This window comes from Hyperoodon ampullatus (assembly GCF_949752795.1).
Source record: "Hyperoodon ampullatus genome assembly, chromosome: 5".
Taxonomy (NCBI): Eukaryota; Metazoa; Chordata; class Mammalia; order Artiodactyla; family Ziphiidae; genus Hyperoodon; species Hyperoodon ampullatus.
In genome coordinates this window covers 45,099,780-45,122,808 of record NC_136918.1, presented here as the reverse complement: position 1 = coordinate 45,122,808, position 23,029 = coordinate 45,099,780, and the positions used below count along the sequence as shown (strand labels likewise).

Here is a 23,029-nt window from a genome sequence, read left to right as displayed (position 1 = left end):
CAAGTAGCCACTTGACCCCATAGCCTGCAGTAGCCGACTTTCATGGGCAAAGTCCAATGGATTCCAAGGGACTGCATAAGTGAAGCTGCTGACCCCAGGACTGATGAGATGCTGTGACATTGGAAAGGTATGCGCTGCCTACTATAGGGCAGACAGCATCCTCATCTCTTGACACATTTCTCCAATCCCCTGAAAAATTCTGCAAGGTATTATTGTCTTCATTTTACAAACAAGGAAACAGATGCTTGCAAAGCTAAAGCTCACCCAGGTCACAGGACTTCTCTGTAGCAGTGCAGTGATTAAAACCCAGTTCTGGCTGAGTTCAAAGTTATGGTCTTTCCATTAAACTGCATTGCTAGAGGCACAGGTATATTTTTAGCCACACTAGATACTAACTTTTTTTTTAATGCAAGCAGCCCTATAAGTTCTTTTTTTATTTATTTTTAAATATTTATTTACTTATTTGGCTGTGCTGGGTCTTACTTGCGGCATGCAGGATCTTCGTTGCTGCACGCGGGCTCTTAGTTGCAGCATGTGGGATCTAGTTCCCTGACCAGGGTTTGAACCCGGGCCCCCTGCATTGGGAGCGTGGAGTCTTAACCACTGGACCACCAGGGAAGTCCCTAGATACTAATTTAGAAGTTGCGCTTAAGCATATATATTTTCAGTTCTGCCCTCAAGAGAAACCTTAAAACAGCTACAACCCAGGTTCCAATACTTTTTTTTCCAAGTGTGTGGAGATGTTTCCTACAATTGGAATCCCAAATTGAGCCTAAGGTGTATCCACTAGGGAGATTCACCTGGGTGCTGTCCCTCTGGGGAGCTGCAAGAATAGGCTGTGGAGAAATGATTTCTCTAGGAATGAATCCTTAGTTTGGAGCTCGGGATGGGGGTGAGGAGGTGCCTGTCACCCCAGCCTCACTGTGCAGAGCAGAAGTACCACAAGTAAAACTAATCCAAAAGGTTGCCCAAATTTTGGTTTCTAAATACCATCTCCACAAAATGGAACTAGGGCTGCCTGGAGAAATGGTTGATTCCAGGGCTAGGGCAGGGAAAGTACAAAGTGATCCTGGAACAACATGTGTGCCAAAAGTAAGCAAACACTCAAAGAGTGGTGGAGTTGTTCAAAAGAATATAGAATCACACCCATTAGGGTGGCTACTGTGAAAAAAACAAAAACAGAAAACAAGTGTAGACAAGGATATTGAAAAATTGGAAATGGTACCGCCACTATGGCAAACAGGATGAAGGCTCCTCAAAAAATTTAAAATTAAAAAAAAAAATTTAAAATAGAACCACATGATCCAGCAATTCTACTTCTAGGTATATACTCAAAAGTATTGAAAGCAGGGTCTCCAAAAGATATTTGAACACCCATGTTCATAGCAGTATTATTACAATAGACAAGAGGTGAAAGCAACCCAAATGTCCATCAATGGATGAACGGATTAAACAGATGTGATTTGTACCTACAATGGAATATTATTCAGCCTTAAAAAGAAAGGAAATCCTATCACATGCTACAACGTGGATGAGCCTTGAGGATATTATGCTAAATGAAATAAACCAGTCACAAAAAGATAAATATTGTTTGATTCCACTTATATGACATATCTAAAGTAGTCAAATTCATAGAAATAGAAAGTAGAATGGTGGTTGCCAGGGAGTGGGGGAAGGGAGAAATGGATGTTGTTACTTAATGGGTATAGAGTTTCAGTTTTGCAAGATGAAAAAGTTCTGGAAGGACTTCCCTGGTGGTCCAGTGGTTAAGACTCCACACTCCCAATGCAAGGGGCCTGGGTTCGATCCCTGGTCAGGGAACTAGATCCCACATGCCTCAACTAAAAAAAAGATCCCACATGCCACAGAGAAGATCCCGTGTGCTGCAACTAAGACCTGGTGCAGCCAAATAAATAAATATATTTCTTTTAAAGTTCTGGAGATCTGTTTCACAATAATGTGAATATACTTAACGCTACTGAATTATACACTTGAAAATGATTAAAATGGTAAATCTTATGTTTTTTTTACCACAATTAAAAATGCATTAAAAAAAGGCACTGGCCAGATTTGGGACAATTTGAATATCAAAATAAATAAATAATGATAGTAACTGATTATAATTCCCCATTGATAAAATATAAAAATCTGGGAGTCTGTATTGATATATTTGGACATGAAACAAATAAATGAATAAATAAATGAGAAAAAATGCCTTTCCTAAATGTTGAATTAGAAAAATCACCATATGGCAGCCATCAGAGTAATAATTCAACCACAAAACATTAAAACCAGTGGGTAAAAGTTTGAGGAGTAATAGACCATTTACATGGTCTCAAAGTACCTACTCACAAAATACTAGTTAATTACAAAGGGAAAAACAGTAACCTTAAAGTGGAGAAACTTGGCAGAAATCACTTTAATTACTTGATCCACATTAATGAAGCAATCGAAATTGTGAGCCTCCTAATAGGATGCACTGAGACAAACATTACGTCACCTTTGTGGTGTCTTTGCCAAAGATGCATGATTTGAATCTAATCGTGAGGAAACATCAGGCAAACCCAAACTGAAGACATGCTAAAAATAATTGACCTGTAATCTTCAAACGTGTCAAAGTCAAAAGAGTCGAGGAAAGGCAGAAGAACTGTTCCAAAGTGAAGACTAAAGAAGCAGGAAAACCAAATGCAGCCAGTGATCCTGAATTGAATCCCTTTGCTACAAAGGACATTATCAGGACAATTAGTAAAACTAGAATGGGGTCTCAGGATCAGACGGTAGTATCAATATTATCTCTCTTATTTTGATGGTCAATTGTAGTTATGTAGGAGAATATCCTTGTTTGTAGAAAATACACATTAAAATACTTAGGGTTGATGAGGCAGCATGTTGGAAATTACTGTAGAATGGTTCAGAAAAAGAAAAGTCTCTTAGTACTATTGCAACTTTTCTGTAAACTTTAATTTTCCACAATAAAGAGAAAAAAAAAAGCTAATAGGAAAGGTGTGGTTTAACCAAAAAGGGTTATAAGCAGCACCACTCTGGTCCTCTCTTGATCAGAGTGTAGCAAGAGAAAAAGGGATCCCTTCCCACTTCTCCAAGGGCAGCTATGGAATCAGGAAAGGGCAGGGACTCCAGGAGAAGGTGATGCCACCTGCAGATGGCAGAACCCAGTGGGGGTACTAGGAAGGCGAGAGAAGAAAAAGGAGATCGGGAGCTGATCAGGGTTGTCCATGAGTAGAGGTAAGATGCTCTCTTCCTCCTAGAAGGATGTCTGGAAATACATGGGGAGGCACTAACCAAGCGTTGGGTTCATACAAGAATAAATAGAGGGCTTCCCTGGTGGCTCAGTGGTTGAGAGTCCGCCTGCCGATGCAGGGGATGCGGGTTCGTGCCCCGGTTCGGGAAGATCCCACATGCCACGGAGCGGCTGGACCCGTGAGCCATGGCCGCTGAGCCTGTGCGTCCGGAGCCTGTGCTCCGCAACAGGAGAGGCCACAACAGTGAGAGGCCCGCGTACCACAAAAAATAAAATAAAATAAATAAATAAAGTCCGTTTAAAAGGAAAAGAAATGGCTAAGGGATGTGAATAGATATTTCTCCAAAAAGCTCTACAAATGGTCTACAAGTATATGAAAGATACTCAGCATCATTAATCATTAGGAAATTACAAATCAAAACCACAGTGAGATATCACGTAATGCCCACAAGAATGGCTGTAACAAAAGATAGACATGTATGAATGGATAATCAAAATGTGATATATAGACACAATGGAATATTATTCAGTCTTAAAAAGGAAAGAAATCCTGTCACATGCTATAACATGGACAAAACTTGAGGACATTATGCTAGGTGAAATAAGTCAATCACAAAAAGACAAATACTGTATGTTTCTACTCATATGATATATCTATAGTAGTCAAATTCATAAAAACAGTAGAATAGTGGTTGTTAGGGGATAGGGGGTGGGGGAAATGGGAATTGTTATTTAATAGATACAGAGTTTCAGATTTTGCAAGATGAAAAAGTTCTGGAGAGCTGTTTCACAACAATGTGAATATACTTACTAATGAACTTATACTTAAACATGATTAAGATGGTAAACTTTATGGGGTTTTTTATCATATGCTTCTTTATCATGATTAAAAAGAAAAAACAACTTTTAAAGACTGACAATAACAGTGTTGGCAAGGATGTGAAGAAACTGGAACTCTCATACATCGCTGGAGGGAATGTAAAATGGTGCAGTACTTTTGGAAAACAACTTGGCAGGGAGTTCCTTAAAAAGGTTAAACACAAAGTCCTCTATGATCCAGAAATTCCATTCCTAGGTATATACCCAAGAGAAATGAAAGCATATGTCCACACAAAAATGTGTACATATATGTTCATAGTAGCATTATTCATAATAGCCAAAAAGTGGAAAAAACCCAAATATCCATCAACTGGTGAATGGATATTTAAAATGTGGTATGTGTGAGCACAGTGGTGCATCTGGGCCAGAGGTAAGTGGATCAAAATACAATGTAGAATATTCACACGATGGAATATTATTCAGCCATAAAAAGGAACGAAGTACTGATGAATGCTACACATGGATGAATCTTGAAAACATGCAAATCAAAAAAAAAGCCAGACACAAGGGCTTCCCTGGTGGTGCAGTGGTTAAGAATCCACCTGCCAATGCAGGGGACACGGGTTTGATCCCTGGTCCAGGAAGATCCCACATGCCACAGAGCAACTAAGCCTGTGTGCCACAACTACTGAGCCTGCGCTCTAGAGCCCGTGAGCCACAACTACTGAGCCCACATGCCACAACTACTGAAGCCCGCGTGCCTAGAGCCTGTGCTCTGCAACAAGAGAAGCCACGACAGGGCTTCCCTGGTGGCACAGTGGTTGGGGGTCTGCCTGCCGATGCAGGGGACACGGGTTTGTGCCCCGGTCCGGGAAGATCCCACATGCCGCGGAGCGGCTGGGCCCATGAGCCATGGCTGCTGAGCCTGCGCGTCTGGAGCCTGTGCTCCGCAACAGGAGAGGCCACAACAGTGAGAGGCCCGCGTACCACAAAAAAAAAAAAGAGAGAAGCCATGACAATGAGAAGCCCGCGCACCTCAATGAAGAGTAGCCCCCGCTCGCTGCAACTAGAGAAAGCCCACGTGCAACAACGAAGACCCAACACAGCCATAAATAAATAAATAAAGAAAAATTTTAAAGAAAGCCAGACACAAAAGACCACATATTGTATAATTCCATTTAAATGACATGCCCAGAATAGGTACATCTATAGAGACAGAAAGCAAATTAGTGGTTGGCAGGGGCTGGACAGGAGGGAGGAATGGGGAATTACTACTAATAAGTATGGGGTTTCTTTTTGAGATGACGAAAATGTTCTGAAATTAGATAGTACTGATGGTTTCACATTTTGTAAATATACTAAAAACCCCTGAATTATAAACTTTAAAAAGGTGAATTTTATGGTATGTGAATTATATCTCAATTTTTTTAAGGTTAAAAAAAAGAAATATATCTAAAACACATATACAGGGAGAGTCAACAGGCAGATAATATCCTTGAATGTGACTTCATTTGTAACCCATAGACTGGTAAGACTGAATAAGCTCAGGGTACATATTCCAATATTATTATTTCCATTTTCTTAAATCATAAAAATACTAAATACTAAAATGTTAAAGTTTACCTGGCAAAAAAGAGAAAAGTATCCATAATCTTACCATGAAATAGAACAACTGTTTCCTTTTCTCCCATATATTCTCTGATCGGTGATGACTTTTTCACAAACATGACTAAAATAGGAATGACTAAACATGACTAAAATAAAGATGTTGGGCTTCCCTGGTGGCACAGTGGTTGAGAGTCCGCCTGCCGATGCAGGGGACACGGGTTCGTGCCCCGGTCCGGGAAGATCCCACATGCCGTGGAGCGGCTGGGCCCGTGAGCCATGGCCGCTGAGCCTGCGCGTCCGGAACCTGTGCTCCGCAACGGGAGAGGCCACAACAGTGAGAGGCCCGCGTACCACAAAATAAATAAATAAATAAATAAAGATGTTAAGGTCTCTATCTGAAACAAGAAACAAGCCTCCAACTTTAGGAATTCCTACTTGGGAGAAATTCGCTATATGAAATTCAAATTTCTAAGACATATGTAAAGCAAATATGTAACCAATTATTTGCACGAATACCCAAATTTGGCTTAGTGAGTGCTCCTCATATAACTGCACAATCTCCCCTGCTGTTTCTTGGACTCTCCAGATGAGGTCTCTGCCCACCTTCCTCATTGATGCCTATAAACTACCTGAGGCTGGTTTCTCAGGATGCGGCCCCTTAGTGGTTCCCTCCCTGAAAATGCTGCCCCACTATGGGTTTGGGGACATCGGCGCTGAAGGGAGTGTGATATTGGCCAAACCACTTGCCCTCTGTGAGCCTCAGTTTCCTCATTTATAAAATAGGGATGATAGGGGCCTCCCTGGTGGCGCAGTGGTTAAGAATCCGCCTGCCAATGCAGGGGACACGGGTTCGAGCCCTAGTCCAGGAAGATCCCACATGCCGCGGAGCAACTAAGCCCACGCACCACAACTACTGAGCCTGCGCTCTAGTGCCTGAGAGCCACAACTACTGAAGCCTGCGAGCCACAACTACTGAGCCCACACGCCTAGAGCCCGTGCTCCACAACAAGAGAAGCCATCGCAATGAGAAGCCCACGCACGGCAACAAAGACACAACACAGCCACAAATAAAAATAAATAAATAAATAAAAATAGGGATGGTAATACCACTTCACAGGGTTTTAGTGAGAATTACATTAACCAATGTCTGTAATGTGCTTGATTCAATAAACAAAGGCTGTTATTATTATGATCCAAGGATGCATTTTAAAAAGTCACTTCCAGGGAATTCCCTGGCGGTCCAGTGGTTAGGACTCTGCGCTTTCACTGCTGAGGGCCTGGGTTCAATCCCTGGTCAGGGAACTAAGATCCCACAAACCGTGCGGTGCAGCCAAAAAAAAAAAAAGTCACTTCCAAACCCCACACCCACACCTTCCCTATTTATCTACACAGTGAGCCCAGAAGGCGATTGCCAGTTTCAGATGACAATCTACATGGTACTCTATGGATGAGGCCAAGAGACAACCCAAGTGTCTAGTAGATAATAGGACCCAGGAAACATCTCCTAAGTAAATGAATGAAAGGAGCCTCAAATTCCTTTGCTTACACTAAAGGGTTTGCGTTTTTTCCCCCTTTTTCCTGATTATAGAAGTAACAGATTAAAAAAGTTATTCGTTATTTTAAAACTATATATATACAACAGCACAGCAAATTGAAAAGTAAAGAGAAAGTTTAAAAAGCACTCATATTCCTACCACCCAAGGGGCAATCTAACATATTTTGGCATGTTTCTTTTTCATTATTTTTACAGTGTTGAGCTAATTTTATACTTTATATAATTTTATATCCTGCATTTTTTCACTTAGTACATTATAAGCTTTTCATTTAATATGTTTTATAAATAACTTCAATGTTTGAATACTATTTTATTATAGGGGAACTAACAATTTCTCCATCAATGGATTTTTAGGGAGTTTCCAATTTTCTATTGCAAATTAGATTTTCTGAGTTTCAGAAGTATATATATATATGTTTTATGTATATATGTATATTATGAGCTCAGAAAAGAATAGGAACGTGTGTATGTGAGTGGGTGCCTTTGGGCATGGGATTGTTGGGATGGGGCAAGGTTTGTGCTTTTATGTTACATACTTCTTTACTGTTTAAATCATTTATAGCTAGCAGGGATGACTTTTGAAATTAAATGTTTACGCAAAGGAAGGAAGGAGGAGAGAGGAAAGGAGGGAGAGGGAGAAGGAAGGAAGGAAGGAAGGAAGGAAAGGAGGAAGGGAGGGAGGGAAGGAAAGAAAGAAGGAAAAAGATTCCTGTACCAATTCCATTTGTAAAGAGCCTGAAAGATCAAGAACCACAAGGAGTAACTAAGCAATATATCCCTTTATATATTTTATAGGACAAAGATGCATACAGACCTATAATTAAAAAGTAGATATGTTTGGGATTTAATTTTTCTGAGCAAAAAAAGAAATAGCAAGCTGCAAAGACTCCCAGCCCAACTTACTGATCGATTTTGGATTCTGTGGTGTTTCCAGCTTTGTCTCTCAATTTGATTGTAATGGATCCTCTTCTTGTGTTCTTGTTCCAAGTTATAATATCCACAAAGTAATGATATACTACAAAACAGGGAGAGAACATGGTAAGAGAAGAATATTACCAACTGCTTTCCTGAAGGTTCAATTCGTAAAAACCCAACCTCCCTAATAACTGAGTCTCCTCTTCTCTTCCTCTAGTTTTTCTGCAAAGATCCAGGGCAGAATTTTCTAATATTTTTTTCTATTCTCTTTGGTAAAGATGGCCTGAGTGATGGCAGAACTCAGTGGTATGCAGTTGCCATGTGTAGGCATCACTCTTGGATCAGTGTTTCCACCTTATCGACTGAAATCTCATGGCCTACTGCCAAGTATGATTGGTTCACTTCAATCCCTGCCCATTTTAGAATAAACCAAATAGGGGGCCATGTAGAGACCCTCCACAGCTGTCAAGGTCTTCCTCAATCTGGGCCATGTCCACCAGCCTACCCAGCCTCCCTCATCTCTTCCCCAGTCATGCCACACCACCTGCACTGCCATGCTCTCTCTTGCTTCTGGGCCTTTCCCCAACTTGGACGCTCTTACTTTGCCCCCTTTGCCAATTCATCCTTCAGGTTCCAGCTGAATGCATTCCCTCCAGAAGGGCTTCACTGACCCTCAGACTAAGTCAGGTCCCTCTCAGTGTTCTTATCATGCTCTGGTATTCTCTCATCATCAGTTAACACACTTTACTCTATTTACAAAATGCAAGAAAAATGATAACCAAAAAGTGGTAGACATATGTGTACATCTATACAAATATTGCCTGTATAATGTCTTGTGGGGTTTTAAAAAAAGCTAAAATATACTACAACGATAACTAGGAAGGGATGGTTATTCCTCTTTGTAATCCCAGCAGTAATCCTATGGATATTCATTAATTCCTACTGAATAAACAAGAGCACATAACGTATCCAGAGAACTATTCTTCCTCCCTACTCTATGCTCCCCAAGGTCAAGGCTGCTCTGGGAAGATGGGGATCCCACCATGATAGTCAGATTTGCCATCTCTTGGTCAGACTTGCAGAGAAGGGGAAAGAGGCTCAGGGAAATGACAGTCCCACTAGGGAATAAGGTCAGCCATGGGGTTGCCATTTCATGGCCCATTATTACTCAGGGGCTTGCCCCATTTGGATTGGGCAGACACCAAACCCTGGGCTGCCACTCATGCCTCCAGAGGAGGAGGGAAACCTGGTGATCTGCAACCTCTTTTATAAAGGTTGCTCCCAAGAAAAGTGAAAAGGGGGATAAGATTGTAAGATGTACATCTGCCCAGGAAAATTCCTACTTGCTTCCTGGGGCATCTGATCATCTGCTGCCCTATTTAGCTCCCATCTTGAATACCCAACCTCTCAATGTCTTTAGAAGGTCACTGTTTTAGTTTTGGAGCTGGAACTGGCCCATAGATGTGGCTGACACCTGATTTTTCCTAACCACAATTTCACGTCTCTTGGGGCTCAAGCAAATTTTCTGGAAGATCTTAGTGATTAGAATGGCCATCCAGTGAAGCTAACAACTATGATTTGTTGAGATTTTAATCCTTATAACTCAGAAGGTAGGCATGATTATCCCCCTTTTACCAAGCAGGATGTTGAGACTCAGAGAGGTTAAATGTCTTGGTCACACAGCTATTATGTAGGAGAGTCAGGATTCAACCTAGATCCTTCCAACTCCAAAGTCCATGCTTCACCATGGCCTTCATTTGCCAAGAAGTAGCCAGGAAGCTGAGACTCAGCCATTCCAAAAATAAAAGAGTTGGGCAACAGCAAGCAAGCACATTCACCACTCACTGCAGAAGGGTTTCTCCTCAGCTGTGTCAAAGAACGCTTTAGTCATAGGAGGATCCCGCTCCCTTAAATAGTCTTTCCAATTATCAGCATAGTAGCCTATAAAATAAGTCAGAAAAGTGTAACATTAACATGTATTATATAAATGTAAAAGCAATGGAGGAGATAGTGAGAACAGCAGGTTTGACTGCCACCATCATTGAGACAATCCCCCTCGTACCCACTTGCCAAAGGACCCTCCAGTGGCTTTTCCCCCTATCTATTGACATTACATCACCAGCCCTGGTCCTCAGTAGCAGGGGTGGGATTGTGGGGAGTGACACACACTGGGTAGACTAAAAATAGCACTGATATTTTCCAACAATTCATTTTCTAGATTATTTTAAACAGATTCAGGTTTATACCTAGAACAGCATCACTTTTGGAAAGCGATGTGCTTTCTTGAAGAACTGTGATTGGGCCCCTGAAGTGCAGAGAACTTGAAATTGCTGTGTTACTCTGTCAACAGGCAGGGAAACGTCCTCCTTCGTGACGTGCCTACAGGAATGAGGCTGTGGGCCATCCCTGGGGCCTCTCTCTCTCCTCTGTTCCCACTACTAGGGAGTGGCCTCCACATTCTGACTTAACTGATCTGGAGTGGAACCCAGGCATCAGTATTTTTTAAAAGCTCCATAGATGATTCAAATGCACAGTCAAGTCTGAGAACCCCTTGTCTATAGCATGCCCTGATGTTAACTTGAGTCTTTCCTTTGGGTACAATTAGAGAATTCTCATGACCATCCAGTTGCAAAGTCTCCACCACCCGGAATATTTCCACTAACCCTTAGCAAATATCCAAGCAGTCTCCACGGTGTCTGTTACCCCAGCCCACCCCGGTATGTGTCCATGCACACAGCACCAGAGTGTGGCATGAGGGCATTTACAGACACAATTTGTTAGAGGGGTTGCTTTGCCAACCCCCCCCACCCCACCGCCAGCAGAGAGGTTGTGTGCCTGGAGAGGGTGCTCCTGTCCCCACAGGAGCAGACTACATAAGGTGACTGTGCCTGGGTGAGCTTGGAAACTCTTCTGGAACCTTCTTTTTCTTGCTAGAATAAAGTGTCCAGGGAGGTGGCACTACCTTCTGGATGAAATCCCATATAGATTGCCTTTCTAACATTCTTTATTATTAGGAGACCCCAGAGTACTTCACAGAACAAATTGGCTAGAAAAAACTAAGTAAGTTTTTTAAAAGCACAGGATTTTCAGGCCCATTTTTAGATGGTAAAATGGTGCTAGGATTCTACCAGAAATTAGCTCTTTGTTAATCAGAGTGGGAAACTGCTTGCTGGACTTACCCAGAAGGGGGCAGGACTCCATCTGTGATATGCCACAGTTGACACACTTGCCGTTCCTATAATCCCGGTAGGAGTCACAGGGATACGCGGTGATGGTGCAGTTCTCTCTCAGCGAAGAAAGGTACAGATTCACGGACCTCTGGTGGTCACACTTAAAATACTGCATTCCTGGGTTGTAAAAGGAATGATCAAAGAGTAGAGCAGTTGTAGCATTTAGTAATAAATAGTGCCTTGCATATTGTTTATACACATAATTTATCATGTCTCCTACATACCAGGCACTGTGCTAACAGCTTCAAAGTACTTGATTCCATTTAATCCTTATAAAACCAATAGATCAGGATTCATGCTGACAAATGGTGGGAGACAAGAAGATAGGCATGATTACCCCCATTTTACCTAGCAGGACATTGAGACTCAGAGAGGTTAAAGGACTTGACTTTGTCCTTCCTTTGTCAGTGAAAGGAAGAGGAAATGTCAGTGGTAGTCAGAGATCCCCCGGAGGTTTTCAGCAGAAGGCAAGCACATTTAAACCAGTAAATACATGAGAGAAAGATGGCATTGGGGAGCAATTTGTAGAGGAAGATCCCCAATGAGGGCAAGTAGAGGAGATAGTTGTGAAAAAGGATGGGGGATGCTTCCACCTTGGGTCAGATGGGGAAATGAATGTAAAGACCAACTTTGTGATCTAAGGTTAGGATAGATAAAATGGCTCCTTCAGGTGGGACCTTGATCTAGGTACAAAAGTCAAATCTAGCTCACCTCTAAGAGGTGAGGGTTTATAGCTGGGGCGGTATTTGGAATAGAAACACGAGGAGTGACCATAGGGTGTCCGCAAGAGATGCGTATAAGGCTTTTCTGGCATTATTGGGGGCCATGGAGAAGTTAACAAGTTTGCCTGGACCTTGTACTTGATCAACAAGACTCCATGACTTCTCCAGAATGTGCCCAAGCAAAGATGGGGGCTGACATGGCAGAGACCTAAGGGCCTGGGGGTGCACAGGGCATTCATGAGAGCAGACAAGTGGCAGGGGCTCCATTTCTGCTCCAAAGGTGAAGGGTGACGTGAGAGGAGCTGAACAATAGGAGGTGGCACTGGAAGCTGTAAGTGGGCAAGAAGAGGTGAGACACAAGCCTCAAGTTAATTCTTGGTGGGTACCATGTGATGTGATGGTGAGAGAGGAGGCTGATGAGGCACAGAGGTGGCCATCAGAAGAGTTGGAGCTGACGAAGGACTACAGTACAAAACATCAGAGAGGTTCATCAGAAGGTTGATGGGTCAGACAATGAAGTCATTCAGAAACAGGAACTGGGTCCCAAAGATGGGTAATCGAAGGAGGTAAGGATCTCAATAGCAGACAGTGAACCCCATGGAAAGAAGAGTTGTGATTGTGAGCTAGTAGTTTGGAGAGGCACTGGGAGCTGGAGTCAGATCGATGTTTCTTCTTTCTCCGGAGTCCACATATGCCCATAGAAGAGATCAGTGGAGGACATAAAGAAATAAACTGGGTGACAGAGGAGAAGCATGGGGCCAAGCTGGACTGGAGTAAAATCTGACAAGACGACATTTAATTATTGTTCCTGGAACTTCCACTTGCAGAAACAATGAAGTTAATAATGCTACAGAGGATGTCCTTTGTAAGCAAAGCACATTATCTTTGGCTGCTCATGGATGTAGTTACATTACAGCACACAGGACGGGATTTGAATACACACCATTTATGGTACAATATGATTGGCCCTACTTATGCCATTTCATCTGGATCATTTTCAAACACTACATCATTCCCATGGAGCCATATACAGCTACCATTTTGTAACAAGATCATCTTTTTCTAGAATTATTTCCATGATAGTTTAATTTTCTCTAACAATGGTGAAATACAGATTCAGAGCACTTGGTGGAGGGGTTGTTTTTTGGGTTTTTTTAAATTTTTGGCTGCGTTGGGTTTTTGTTGCTGCACACGGGCTTTCTCTAGTTGCGGCGAGCGGGGGCTACTGTTTGTTGCGGTGTGCAGGCTTGTCACTGCAGTGGCTTCTCTTGTTGCGGAGCGCGGGCTCTAGGTGCACGGACCTAAGCAGTTGTGACACACAGGCTCAGTAGTTGTGGCTCACGGGCTTAGTTGCTCTGCAGCATGTGGGATCTTCCCGGACCAGGGCTCGAACCCGTGTCCCCTGCATTGGCAGGCGGATTCTTAACCACTGCGCCACCAGGGAAGCCCAGGGTGGGTTTTTTTAATTCTGTCCCCCACCACACTTTAATGTTGCCCTCCAACTACCCATTTTTGTTTTGTGAGTTTTTTCTCGTTATAAAACTAATACATGCTCATTTAGAAAATAAAAAAGAATAGCAAATTATAATGCAAAAATTACCTAGAAATCCAACATCCAGAGATCACCACTAATAATTATTTGGAGCACTTATGTTTAGTGTTTTTTCTACACTTACACATGTACAAATATACATTTAAAAAACAAATTGGGATTATACTGTATAATTTGTGTATTTTTCACTTAACATCATATTGTAAGCATTTTCATTAATCTGACAATATGGTTTTTGAGAATTACATTCCTTTGTGTAGGATGCACCATACTATTTAATAATTTTCCTACGTTGGACATTTAGATTATTTCTAAAAACTTAACTATTATAAACAAAGCCATGTTGAATATCTTCACTCTGATTTTTGTCTACATTTTCCATTATTTCTCTAGGAGAGATTTCCAAATGTGTAATTTCTAGGTGAAAGACACACCTTTTCAAGAGAGAGAAATAATTCAAAATCGCTTTTAATCATATGGTAATTTTTTAAGTAGTATATTTGAGTAATAATGTTTAATTTATAATTTATATTTATACCACCTCTATCTTCTCAGGAAATTTGTTTTTGATTAAAAACGATTTCACATAAAATATCAGATTTTTAAAATACGCCTTTTTTAAACCACTATTTTACAAAATATAAAGTATCTGCACTTACCTCCAAATATTGTTTGGGGGCAACCAGGTTGATCCAATCCTCCATTTGGGTAGAAGTCTATGTTTCCTAATGGTTCTCTGTAGCCCAGTGCTAAAAGACAATATACTATGCTTTTATACTGCTTTGAACTTTTCCCATCTTATAGCTCATTTGCCTGTTTAGGATATAGGCAGAGATTGTCTCATTCTTGTCTTTGCTGCTGTTGTTGTCGTTAAACCTATTTAAATATTTTGTCCAAAGTTAGCCAGATAGTTAGAAAGCAGTGATTTCCAAGTAGGAGACTATGAAGCTGGTAACAGAATTTATTTCCCATATTTCTGAAAATTTAAGAGAGTTTGGTCACTCATTCACTGCATGGCTGATAAAATGATATGTTTCATGTTTGTATTTGGCTGGAACACTCATTGCTAAGTGCTTCCTGAGCCTCTAATTACATTTGTGTAAGTCTTTAATGAATAAGAAACAGGAAAAAATGAACCTTTACTTAGTAGGAGAAACCTTTAAAATTTGGGGATCTAGGATGGTTAAAAGATTGGAAACTCTTCTAGAAAATGGGGACCTAGAAAATTATAGATTTAATAATTGCTTATTCTCCTTAACCTTGTAACTCCAAATTAATCAGTAAAATGCTTGATTAAAAGATTATACAAGGACTTCCCTGGTGGTCCAGTGGTTAAGGCTCCGCGCTTCCACTGCAGGGGGCATTGGTTCAATCCCTGGTCAGGGAACTAAAATCCCACATGCTGTGTAGTGTGGCCAAAAAAAAAAAGATTATACATATGTACGTATGTGTGTATATATATATATATATATATATATATATATATATATATATACACACACACATATATAGTGTATCATTGCAATCATGATAATAGCTATTATATGTTCAGGAAACTACATGTGTCTGTGGGTGTGACACTAGGGGTTTTACACAGATTTCTTCTAATTTTCACAATGTCTGAAAAGTAGCCATTGGTAACTTCAGATGAAGTAAGTTACAGATGAAGATTCTGGGGCTTGGAGGACTTATGGACCAAACATGATACCACCAGAAAGAACCAAACCTGGGATTTGAGTCCACCTCTGCCTTGACTGCAAAGCTTATATTTTTCCTTCAAAATTTGCCCTCTCCAAGAACAAAAAATAAATTACTCTATGCCGTCAAGCATTAATATAGCATTGAGGTACTGCACCTAAGTAAGGTAATACTTTGCAAACTGCATAGTAAGAACACAGCTACTTCACAGAGACACTTCTTCTAAGGCAAACAATTGCTGAATACCACACCAGAGTGCCCACAATAGGCAGTCAAGGGTGTTTCAGGTGGTTGTATCACAAAGGAGATGTACTATTAAATGTCCACTATGGTCTGTCCCCTCAGCCCTCCCCCAAGTTCCTACTCCAGCTCTTCTCCCAGACATCTGGATATAAAGACCCATCTGTAACATCAGCCCAACCCCCAAGCCATGTACCCAATCCCAGAAATGAAATCAGCACCATGAAAGATAGAAATAGCCAGGAAGATCCACAGAGAGCTAGAGACCTATAGGTGGTTCAGAAATGCTCTGTGTGGAGAGACACAACACTTAAACATATCTTTCAGCTTAAGGAAATAATGACAAAGAACCAACAAAAGCAGGGAATCATGCATCCAAACCCAGTTGTACTTATGGAAACATTTGTCCACATGGTGTGCAAATAAGCCTGTCCTTGACTGGTCAAGATGATCACTTTAAAAATAACAGGAGACAATGGGAAAGGCACCTCTGCTCCATCAGGAGATCCTGGGTGCCTGCATTAAAGCAGCTTCCCTTCAGTATTCTTGTGGATTTGGAAACTTGCCCGGTAGGAAAAGAGGGAATCTAGAGGAACCTGATCCATCCCTGCATGACAATCCCCCTAGGGGGAGACTCTTTGGGAGTCTGGGGGTGAGAGTGTGGGTGGTCACTGACCCACAAGGAATGTTACCATCAATGTCAGAATGGATGACGTCAACGAACTGTGCATCACCGGGATCTAATCTGTCCTCTGGAGGTCTCCCATTGAATAAAGGGCCTGCAGGGTCCAGACCTGGAAGGAAAACAGAGTCGGCTTGGCAGCCCCATGCCATGAGTCACCTGCAGCCGGGCTTTGGATCCCTCCCCACGAAGATGGCTCACAGGCTGCGGGGCATCCTCGGGTGGGCAAGCACTCACATTCCCATCCTGCTGTGTCAGGCTCCTTTCCACAGCCCTGTATAGCCTTTTCCCACACTAAAGGTAGTTACCCTCACAGCACCCCCTGAGAACTCATCCAGACTCCATCTGGAGGTGTACTATACCTTGTGCAGGGCTCCACAGCAGGGAGTGCACAGACATATGGGGACCAGGGATGGGGGATAAACTGGTTCCTCAGGAAAAAAGCATCTAAGGGTGCATATAAAAAGCAGACACTGTACTTATCTTTATCTCATTTTAAATAATCTAGAAACTTCACTCAACTTTTCTTTCTTGTTATTAAAAAAAACTCCTTTATTGTTTCCATTTTTATTCACATTTACCAGCTCACCTGGTCCGCATCACAAAGGAGGAAAGGTAGCTATTGTCATTCCCATTTTACAGATGAATGAACTGAGGTTCAGGGAGGTCAAGTGTCTTAGCCAGGGCCACAGCCTCACAATGCAACCACAGCCTCACAATGCAACCACCTCTCTCTGTTGAGCTTTTGGTTTCATTGAACTGGGTTTGGCAAACTGAGTGGGAAAGTGTGAGACTCACTGGTCTGGCCAGGTATTAGACTAGGTATGGAAGAGGGAAATTAAGTGGGTGCCAGTTCCTGCAGAATTAACCCACCCCATAAACGCCTGAACTGATTTCTTGCTCTTGGTCAATGTTAGCTGGACATTCCTCACCATTATTATGAAACATCTGCAAAAACAAGAGAGCAGCTCCTATGATGATGTAACCACAAACTAAAAACAAAACACCAGAGGATCCCAAAGACCTTGCTAACTAGAAACTTACCTGGAGTGAAAAAGGTTTCAAGGGATGTCTCCAAGTTTTTAATCTATGAAGGTCATTTTAAATGACATCCCCTATCCCGCCCCCCACCCGCCATGGTATAAAATCCAAGAGACAGCATCTTTGCCTCAGCAGTCCTGGTTCTAACCCCAATCTCTCCATTTCTCCCTGGCCAACACCCTTGCTTCCTTGAGGCATGTCTTTATCTGACCCCTTATTTTATCTCCCTCTGTTCCCCCCCCACCCCCCCACCCCCCAGCTTTTCTTCCTCTTCTGTCTGCTCCCAACTGAAACTGATGTGAGGAGGAGGTGGATCAACACCCAGGTACCCAAGTCCACAGGATATTCTCTGCACAGAATTAGAAACTCATAACCTTGGAAAGACCTTGCTGGGGAAGCCTCCCCCTCCTCACATGAAACAGCACCATTTCCAGTCTGAGAAAATGAACAGTGAGAGCCTCAGTTTATAGCAACCTCCAGATCCACAGCAGATATATTGGCTTACCATATAAAATCCAAACCAGGGCAATTTTGAAAGTGATAAGGCTGCTATTAATAATTATGCCAGAGAAGACCTCCAGAGGTCCAGCAGCAATAAGCAATGATCAGATGTGGCCATCTGTTTATGCTGGCACACTTCTCATCCAATTACCATGACTTTATTTGCCCTACCTACCATTACCTGCTCTCACTGAAATAGTAAATGTAAAAAGTAATGGCTCTTGTTTTCCTACCAAAGACTTAAATTCTGTGGCTTTATTATGCTGAAAAAATATCTTCTTTAAAATAATAGCTATCCATCATAACAAAAATAAATTTTTCTCGCCACTTTGAAAAAAAAAATAATAATAATAATAATTATGCCAGGACAGAAGACACAAATGAGGACTCTCACAGTAAACGTGGACATATGATCTCCTTAGAGATAAGTCATAGCAAATGATCAGCTTACACCGTCAGCCAAAAATCACAAACTGCCCTAAAAAAAGCTGCATATTCTGTGTGAGCAGAGACCACTGGAGTCAGATGGATGTGACATGGAACCCCAAACCTAGCATTAACCAGCTGTGTGATCTTAAGCAGGTTACTTTACTTCTCCGAACCTCAGTTTCCTTATCTGCAAAATAGAGGTAGAATTAATTGCTACTTCAGAAGACTTACCAAAGCACTCTGGGATCTGAATCCAGAATATTGAAATTATTATAGAATAGAAACAAAAATGACAAAATGGAGCTCTTTCTTGTTGCTCTGTGATCGCCAGAAAAGTGTCTAGCTAGTGATCCCTGGCTTTGATTACAAGATTAACCAGTTTGAGAATTTGCTAAAAGCTCTGGACCTCTCCCCAGGACAGATGTCACACATTTTGCATGCGTTTTCAGGGGCCTCTTACTCCCATCCCCAAGGTCACCATGAACTAACTCTCCAAGGCAGTGCTGTCCAATAGAAACATAATGTGAGCCACATATATAATTTAAAATTTTCTAGCAACCACTTTAAAAAAATAAAAAAAACAAGGAAAGTTGACTTTAATAATACATTTTATTTAACCCAGTGTAGCAGAAAATTATTTCAACATGTAGTCAATATAAAAAATTTGAAATTTTTTAATACCCTTCTTTTGTACGTAGTCTTCAAATTCCAGTGCGTGTTTTGCATTTACAACACATCTCGATTTGCATTAACAACATTTCAGGTGCTCAGTGGCACCTGTGGCTTGTGGCTCCTATATTGGACAACACAGCTTTGTGGTCATTTCTTAAAGTATGGTGTTCAGACCACCTGCATCTTCTGGTTAAAAGTACAGACCGCCGGGAATTCCCTGGTGGTCCAGTGGTTAGGACTCCACGCTTCCACTGCAGGGGGCATGGGTTTCATCCCTGGTTGGGGAACTAAGATCCCACATGCCTCGCAACGTGGCCAAAAAAAATAAATAAATAAAGGAAGTACAGACTCCTGGACACCAAGCCCAGAGATTCCAATTCAGCAAGTCAGCATTGTATCCAGCACCCCAAGGTGATTTCTGCAAGAATCAAATTTAATGTATTATCAAGTGATGTAGGTACTTGAAATGTTTTTAAACCCATTCATTTCTGCCATCTTCTGTTGAAGAAATTAATGAAAAGTAATACCAGGAGATGTGCCTGGAGAGCAAAAGGAGAAGCAAGAGCAGAAGAAAACAAGGGAAATGGAAGAGATGAAGCAGCCATTCTGGTCTAGATAATTAACAAGCAGAATCAGTGAATTCTTGGGAGTTGGGAGTGAATTATGGCCTTGGGTAACAGGCCAAATTCCCGCCCCTCAATCCAGTGATCCCACTCTGGCAGGGCAGTGGAAGGTGAGTGGAGAAGGGAAATGCTTTTCCCCTGAAACAGCTCTCAGTAACAGGTGAGATTGACTTTGCGGCTCAGAGAGGATGAGGAGTTGGGAGAACATGGGTCCGTCAGAGGAGACAGAAAATTGAGCTGCAGACCGTTGGCTGAGTCCAGGTCACAGAGCAGGGCCACGTGGGCCCAGGGTGGAAGGGAGGTTGGCTCAGGGAATTTCCATGGTCAGAGGCCAGGTTACACTGCCTTCCCATCCAAAGTAGTTGTGGGAACAGGTTCACTGGGCGGCTGAGGAGCAAAGTTAGGGGGTAGATAGAATAAGGCAGTGGTGGGCTAGAGCCCCCCAGCACCAGCACTGGAGAGCAGAGTTTGCTTATCTCTTCCCAAACTGTGTGGTCAGTGATGTCAGGTCAGTAGCTTGAAATCAGCCACAGTGGGAGTATTTACATCATGGAAATCAGCAAATGCTATAAATCTTTTTTTTCTTTTTTTTTTTTTTTTGAGAGCTGATCAGCTTCTAAACACACCACTGGGAAAAGTCCCAGCTCCCAGAGGAGAAGCTCCCAATAGACAAGGAAAACAAGCACACTTGAGCCATCTGTCCTTTGTAGCCATAAGGGAAAATGAATTCTTAAAAAGTAAAGGCATACTGCTTTCTAAAACATTATAGTAATAATTTTAAAAGATTGAAAAAGAGCTTTGCTTCCCTAGGAAAGCAAATAAATAAGATAAGGGCAACCTTGGCCTTTGGGGTGAAAGTGAGAAAAAAAAATAGCCAGGAAAAAGAATGTGACCTCAAGTACCAGAGTTAGAAGAGACACCGGCCAATGTGGGTGTGTGTGTGTGTATGTGAGAGGGACAGAGAGATTTAGGGCAGGGAGTGGTGGTGGGGACATGCCCAGGGCCACATGTCAAATTAAGTAGCACGTTCAGACCCGTGGCTCTAAAAGGTTACCTCCCAAATGTAGTTGGTTTGAATCATTTACCTCTCCTCTCCCTCCCTCTGTTCACATCTACCTTCCAGATTTCCTAGATTTGGAATGGCTATCTCAATGTAAGGATCGATTCTGGGAAAGGTATGGAAGCCTTGAGTCTCTGAAAGAGAAAGCCTCCCTCAGACCTTCATCTGTAGCTATGGAAAGTTACAGAACACTAGGCAAATGAACCCAGCAAGGGAATCTTTGTTTGGAGTTTCACCTGCTGTTGTTTCTGAGGGTTTTTATTCAGCTTTGGCCTGAAAGCCAATATTCACAGAGTAAGCTCCAGACAACGTAACTCCCATTTCATTTTCCTATCATGAGGCTCCAGCTATGCCTGGGGATATATTAAGTATATAGTTCAAACTATCTTGGATTAAATGAAAGGAAGAAGGCCATCTGCTTGGGGCAAAATCCCCATGGGATGTAGCTGTTTTTCTAGCCATAAGAGAAATAAAGTCACCACCAATCTTTTCTATGGCATATACAATTTACAAAGTGCTTTGCACCTATTTTATTAAATAATAAATTTAATATTGCTAAGGTCAATTACTACTATGGTCTTCCCTTTGCACAAGAGGACATTTGCTCAGAGAGGTTAAGTAATTGGAAGAGCTGGCTTTGAACCCAAGGACTAGGATTGCCTGCATCATGCTCCCCCAGGGAACACCCTGAGCAGTCTTGTTACCCTGTGCCCATGCACAGGAAGCCTTACCTGTAATTCTTCCCAGCTGGCCATTGTACATCTTTCCAACAAACCCAGCTACGTGGGCTCCTAGACTTACTCCAATCATGTAAATGTCATCCAGAGAAGCTCCTTCTGCCTGCAATTTCAAGAGGTCCATCGTTATGAATTGTGAGGGGCCAAGGAGTTGATAACATCTGGAGAAATTTCCTAACTGTTGACTTTGGAGAAACATTTCTAGGCACCTTATATCTATTATCTTATTGAAATGTCACAACACCCTGACAAACTAAATGCTATTCCTTTGATTATACTGATGAGGAGACTAAGCCCAGGGTTGAAGTCATCTGCCCAAGGTCAGGCAGGGAGGGCGCAGGGCAGAATTCAAACCGGTCTGTCCAACTCCACACTTATGCCTTCACCTTTATGCCGTGGTGTCTCCATTCATGCTTCTGCTAGAAACCAAGCTGAGACATCCTTAAAACCTTCCCAACTGAGAAGGGCAACCAAACATTTTGATGAACTCCTTTATGTCCATGCTGGCTCAGTTAATGAAGTCACCATGGAGAGGGAAGGAAGGAAAGAAAGGGGCAGGGCACACTGACCATAGTCCTGGGCCAGCCAGTCATGAGTCATTTGAATATTCACTTTCCCGAAGTCTGTGGCTTAAGTAGGAAGCTCATGTAAAATTTATGTCACCCCTGGTCACAGTGGCCACCAGGTGTGACTCTCTGAAGTAGTCCTGATGTCAAGTCACATTTTTTTTCATAAAAAGGACAGTTCATGAGATAGATTTAATTTAATTTAATTTAAGATTTATTTCATCTTTGTAAGTCTTCTGAAAACATAAATCATACACACAAATCATTCATCAGACCATGTGTATCAGTTTTGGTTTTGGATAATCTGGTCATTAAACTTTTGGCATTTCTAAGAAAAGGAAGAGCTATAGAAGTTGAGGAAACTCTAGGCATTGAAGCCAGGAAACCCCTAGACAGAACCTCTCATACCCATTAGACACCTTTATGTGAGTTAGAAAAAGCTGCCCCTTCCTCAGGACACTTTGCTGTCATTCACTAGAAAATTATCATGATAGACATATAAATCTACAATGTCTACAATGACAATGGTGCTCTCTTAGATGGGTGCCCTGTGCAGTGCACAACCAGCACAACCATACGCATGGGCGTTGCCTCGGGCCCTTCCCTTCACCTTCCCTGGGGCTTATTCAGATTTGCAAAACATTGCAAAAATAGTCCTTCTGGTCACTGTAGTTATCTCTTGGCTTTAAATATCCAGATATTGAGCCAGTTTCAATTTGGCCCTGAATCATCTAAGAGAATTTTCCCTTACCAGCATTTGGTCGATAAATTCCTTCAAGACTATTGCCACTTTTCTGGTCTTTCTAGAGGCATGGTTGTATATTACAGTTGTAGCTCCTTGATTCCAATCAACAACAACCACGTTCACGTCATCTACAGAGAGCAAACCCTCTACTAAGTCCTCCGTCCAAACTGGAGGAGAGCCTGTCGGCCTGAATCCATGGACAGTGAAGATGGTTTTCTTGTTCACGTTCAAGTTCCCCAAAACTGTGGAGTTGATGGCTTGTGCGCAGGTCGGGTTTCTCCTTGTGTAGAGCATCAACTTCACATTTAGTCCCGTTCCAACCACTGCACTGCGAAAGCTCAGTTTGGTAAATGAAGGACATGTTTCATCTGTGTC

The 23,029-nt window shown here is 42.0% G+C and overlaps 1 protein-coding gene across 2 annotated transcripts in view; it reads right to left on the bottom strand.

The window, feature by feature from the left end:
- The window catches only part of LIPH (lipase H), a gene marked incomplete at both ends in the record, with an annotated part of 40,249 nt that overhangs the window by 1,684 nt on the left and 15,536 nt on the right, over positions 1 to 23,029 (bottom strand). The window contains 7 exons of one of the 2 annotated variants that reach the window (XM_079704267.1): positions 8,145 to 8,256; positions 10,002 to 10,097; positions 11,336 to 11,503; positions 14,320 to 14,409; positions 16,291 to 16,392; positions 21,338 to 21,446; positions 22,661 to 23,028. In XM_079704267.1, the coding sequence (XP_079560393.1) occupies positions 8,145 to 8,256; positions 10,002 to 10,097; positions 11,336 to 11,503; positions 14,320 to 14,409; positions 16,291 to 16,392; positions 21,338 to 21,446; positions 22,661 to 23,028 (1,045 nt within the window). The remainder of the gene's footprint in view (positions 1 to 8,144; positions 8,257 to 10,001; positions 10,098 to 11,335; positions 11,504 to 14,319; positions 14,410 to 16,290; positions 16,393 to 21,337; positions 21,447 to 22,660; position 23,029) is intronic. The other variant, XM_079704266.1, reaches the window with a different exon arrangement.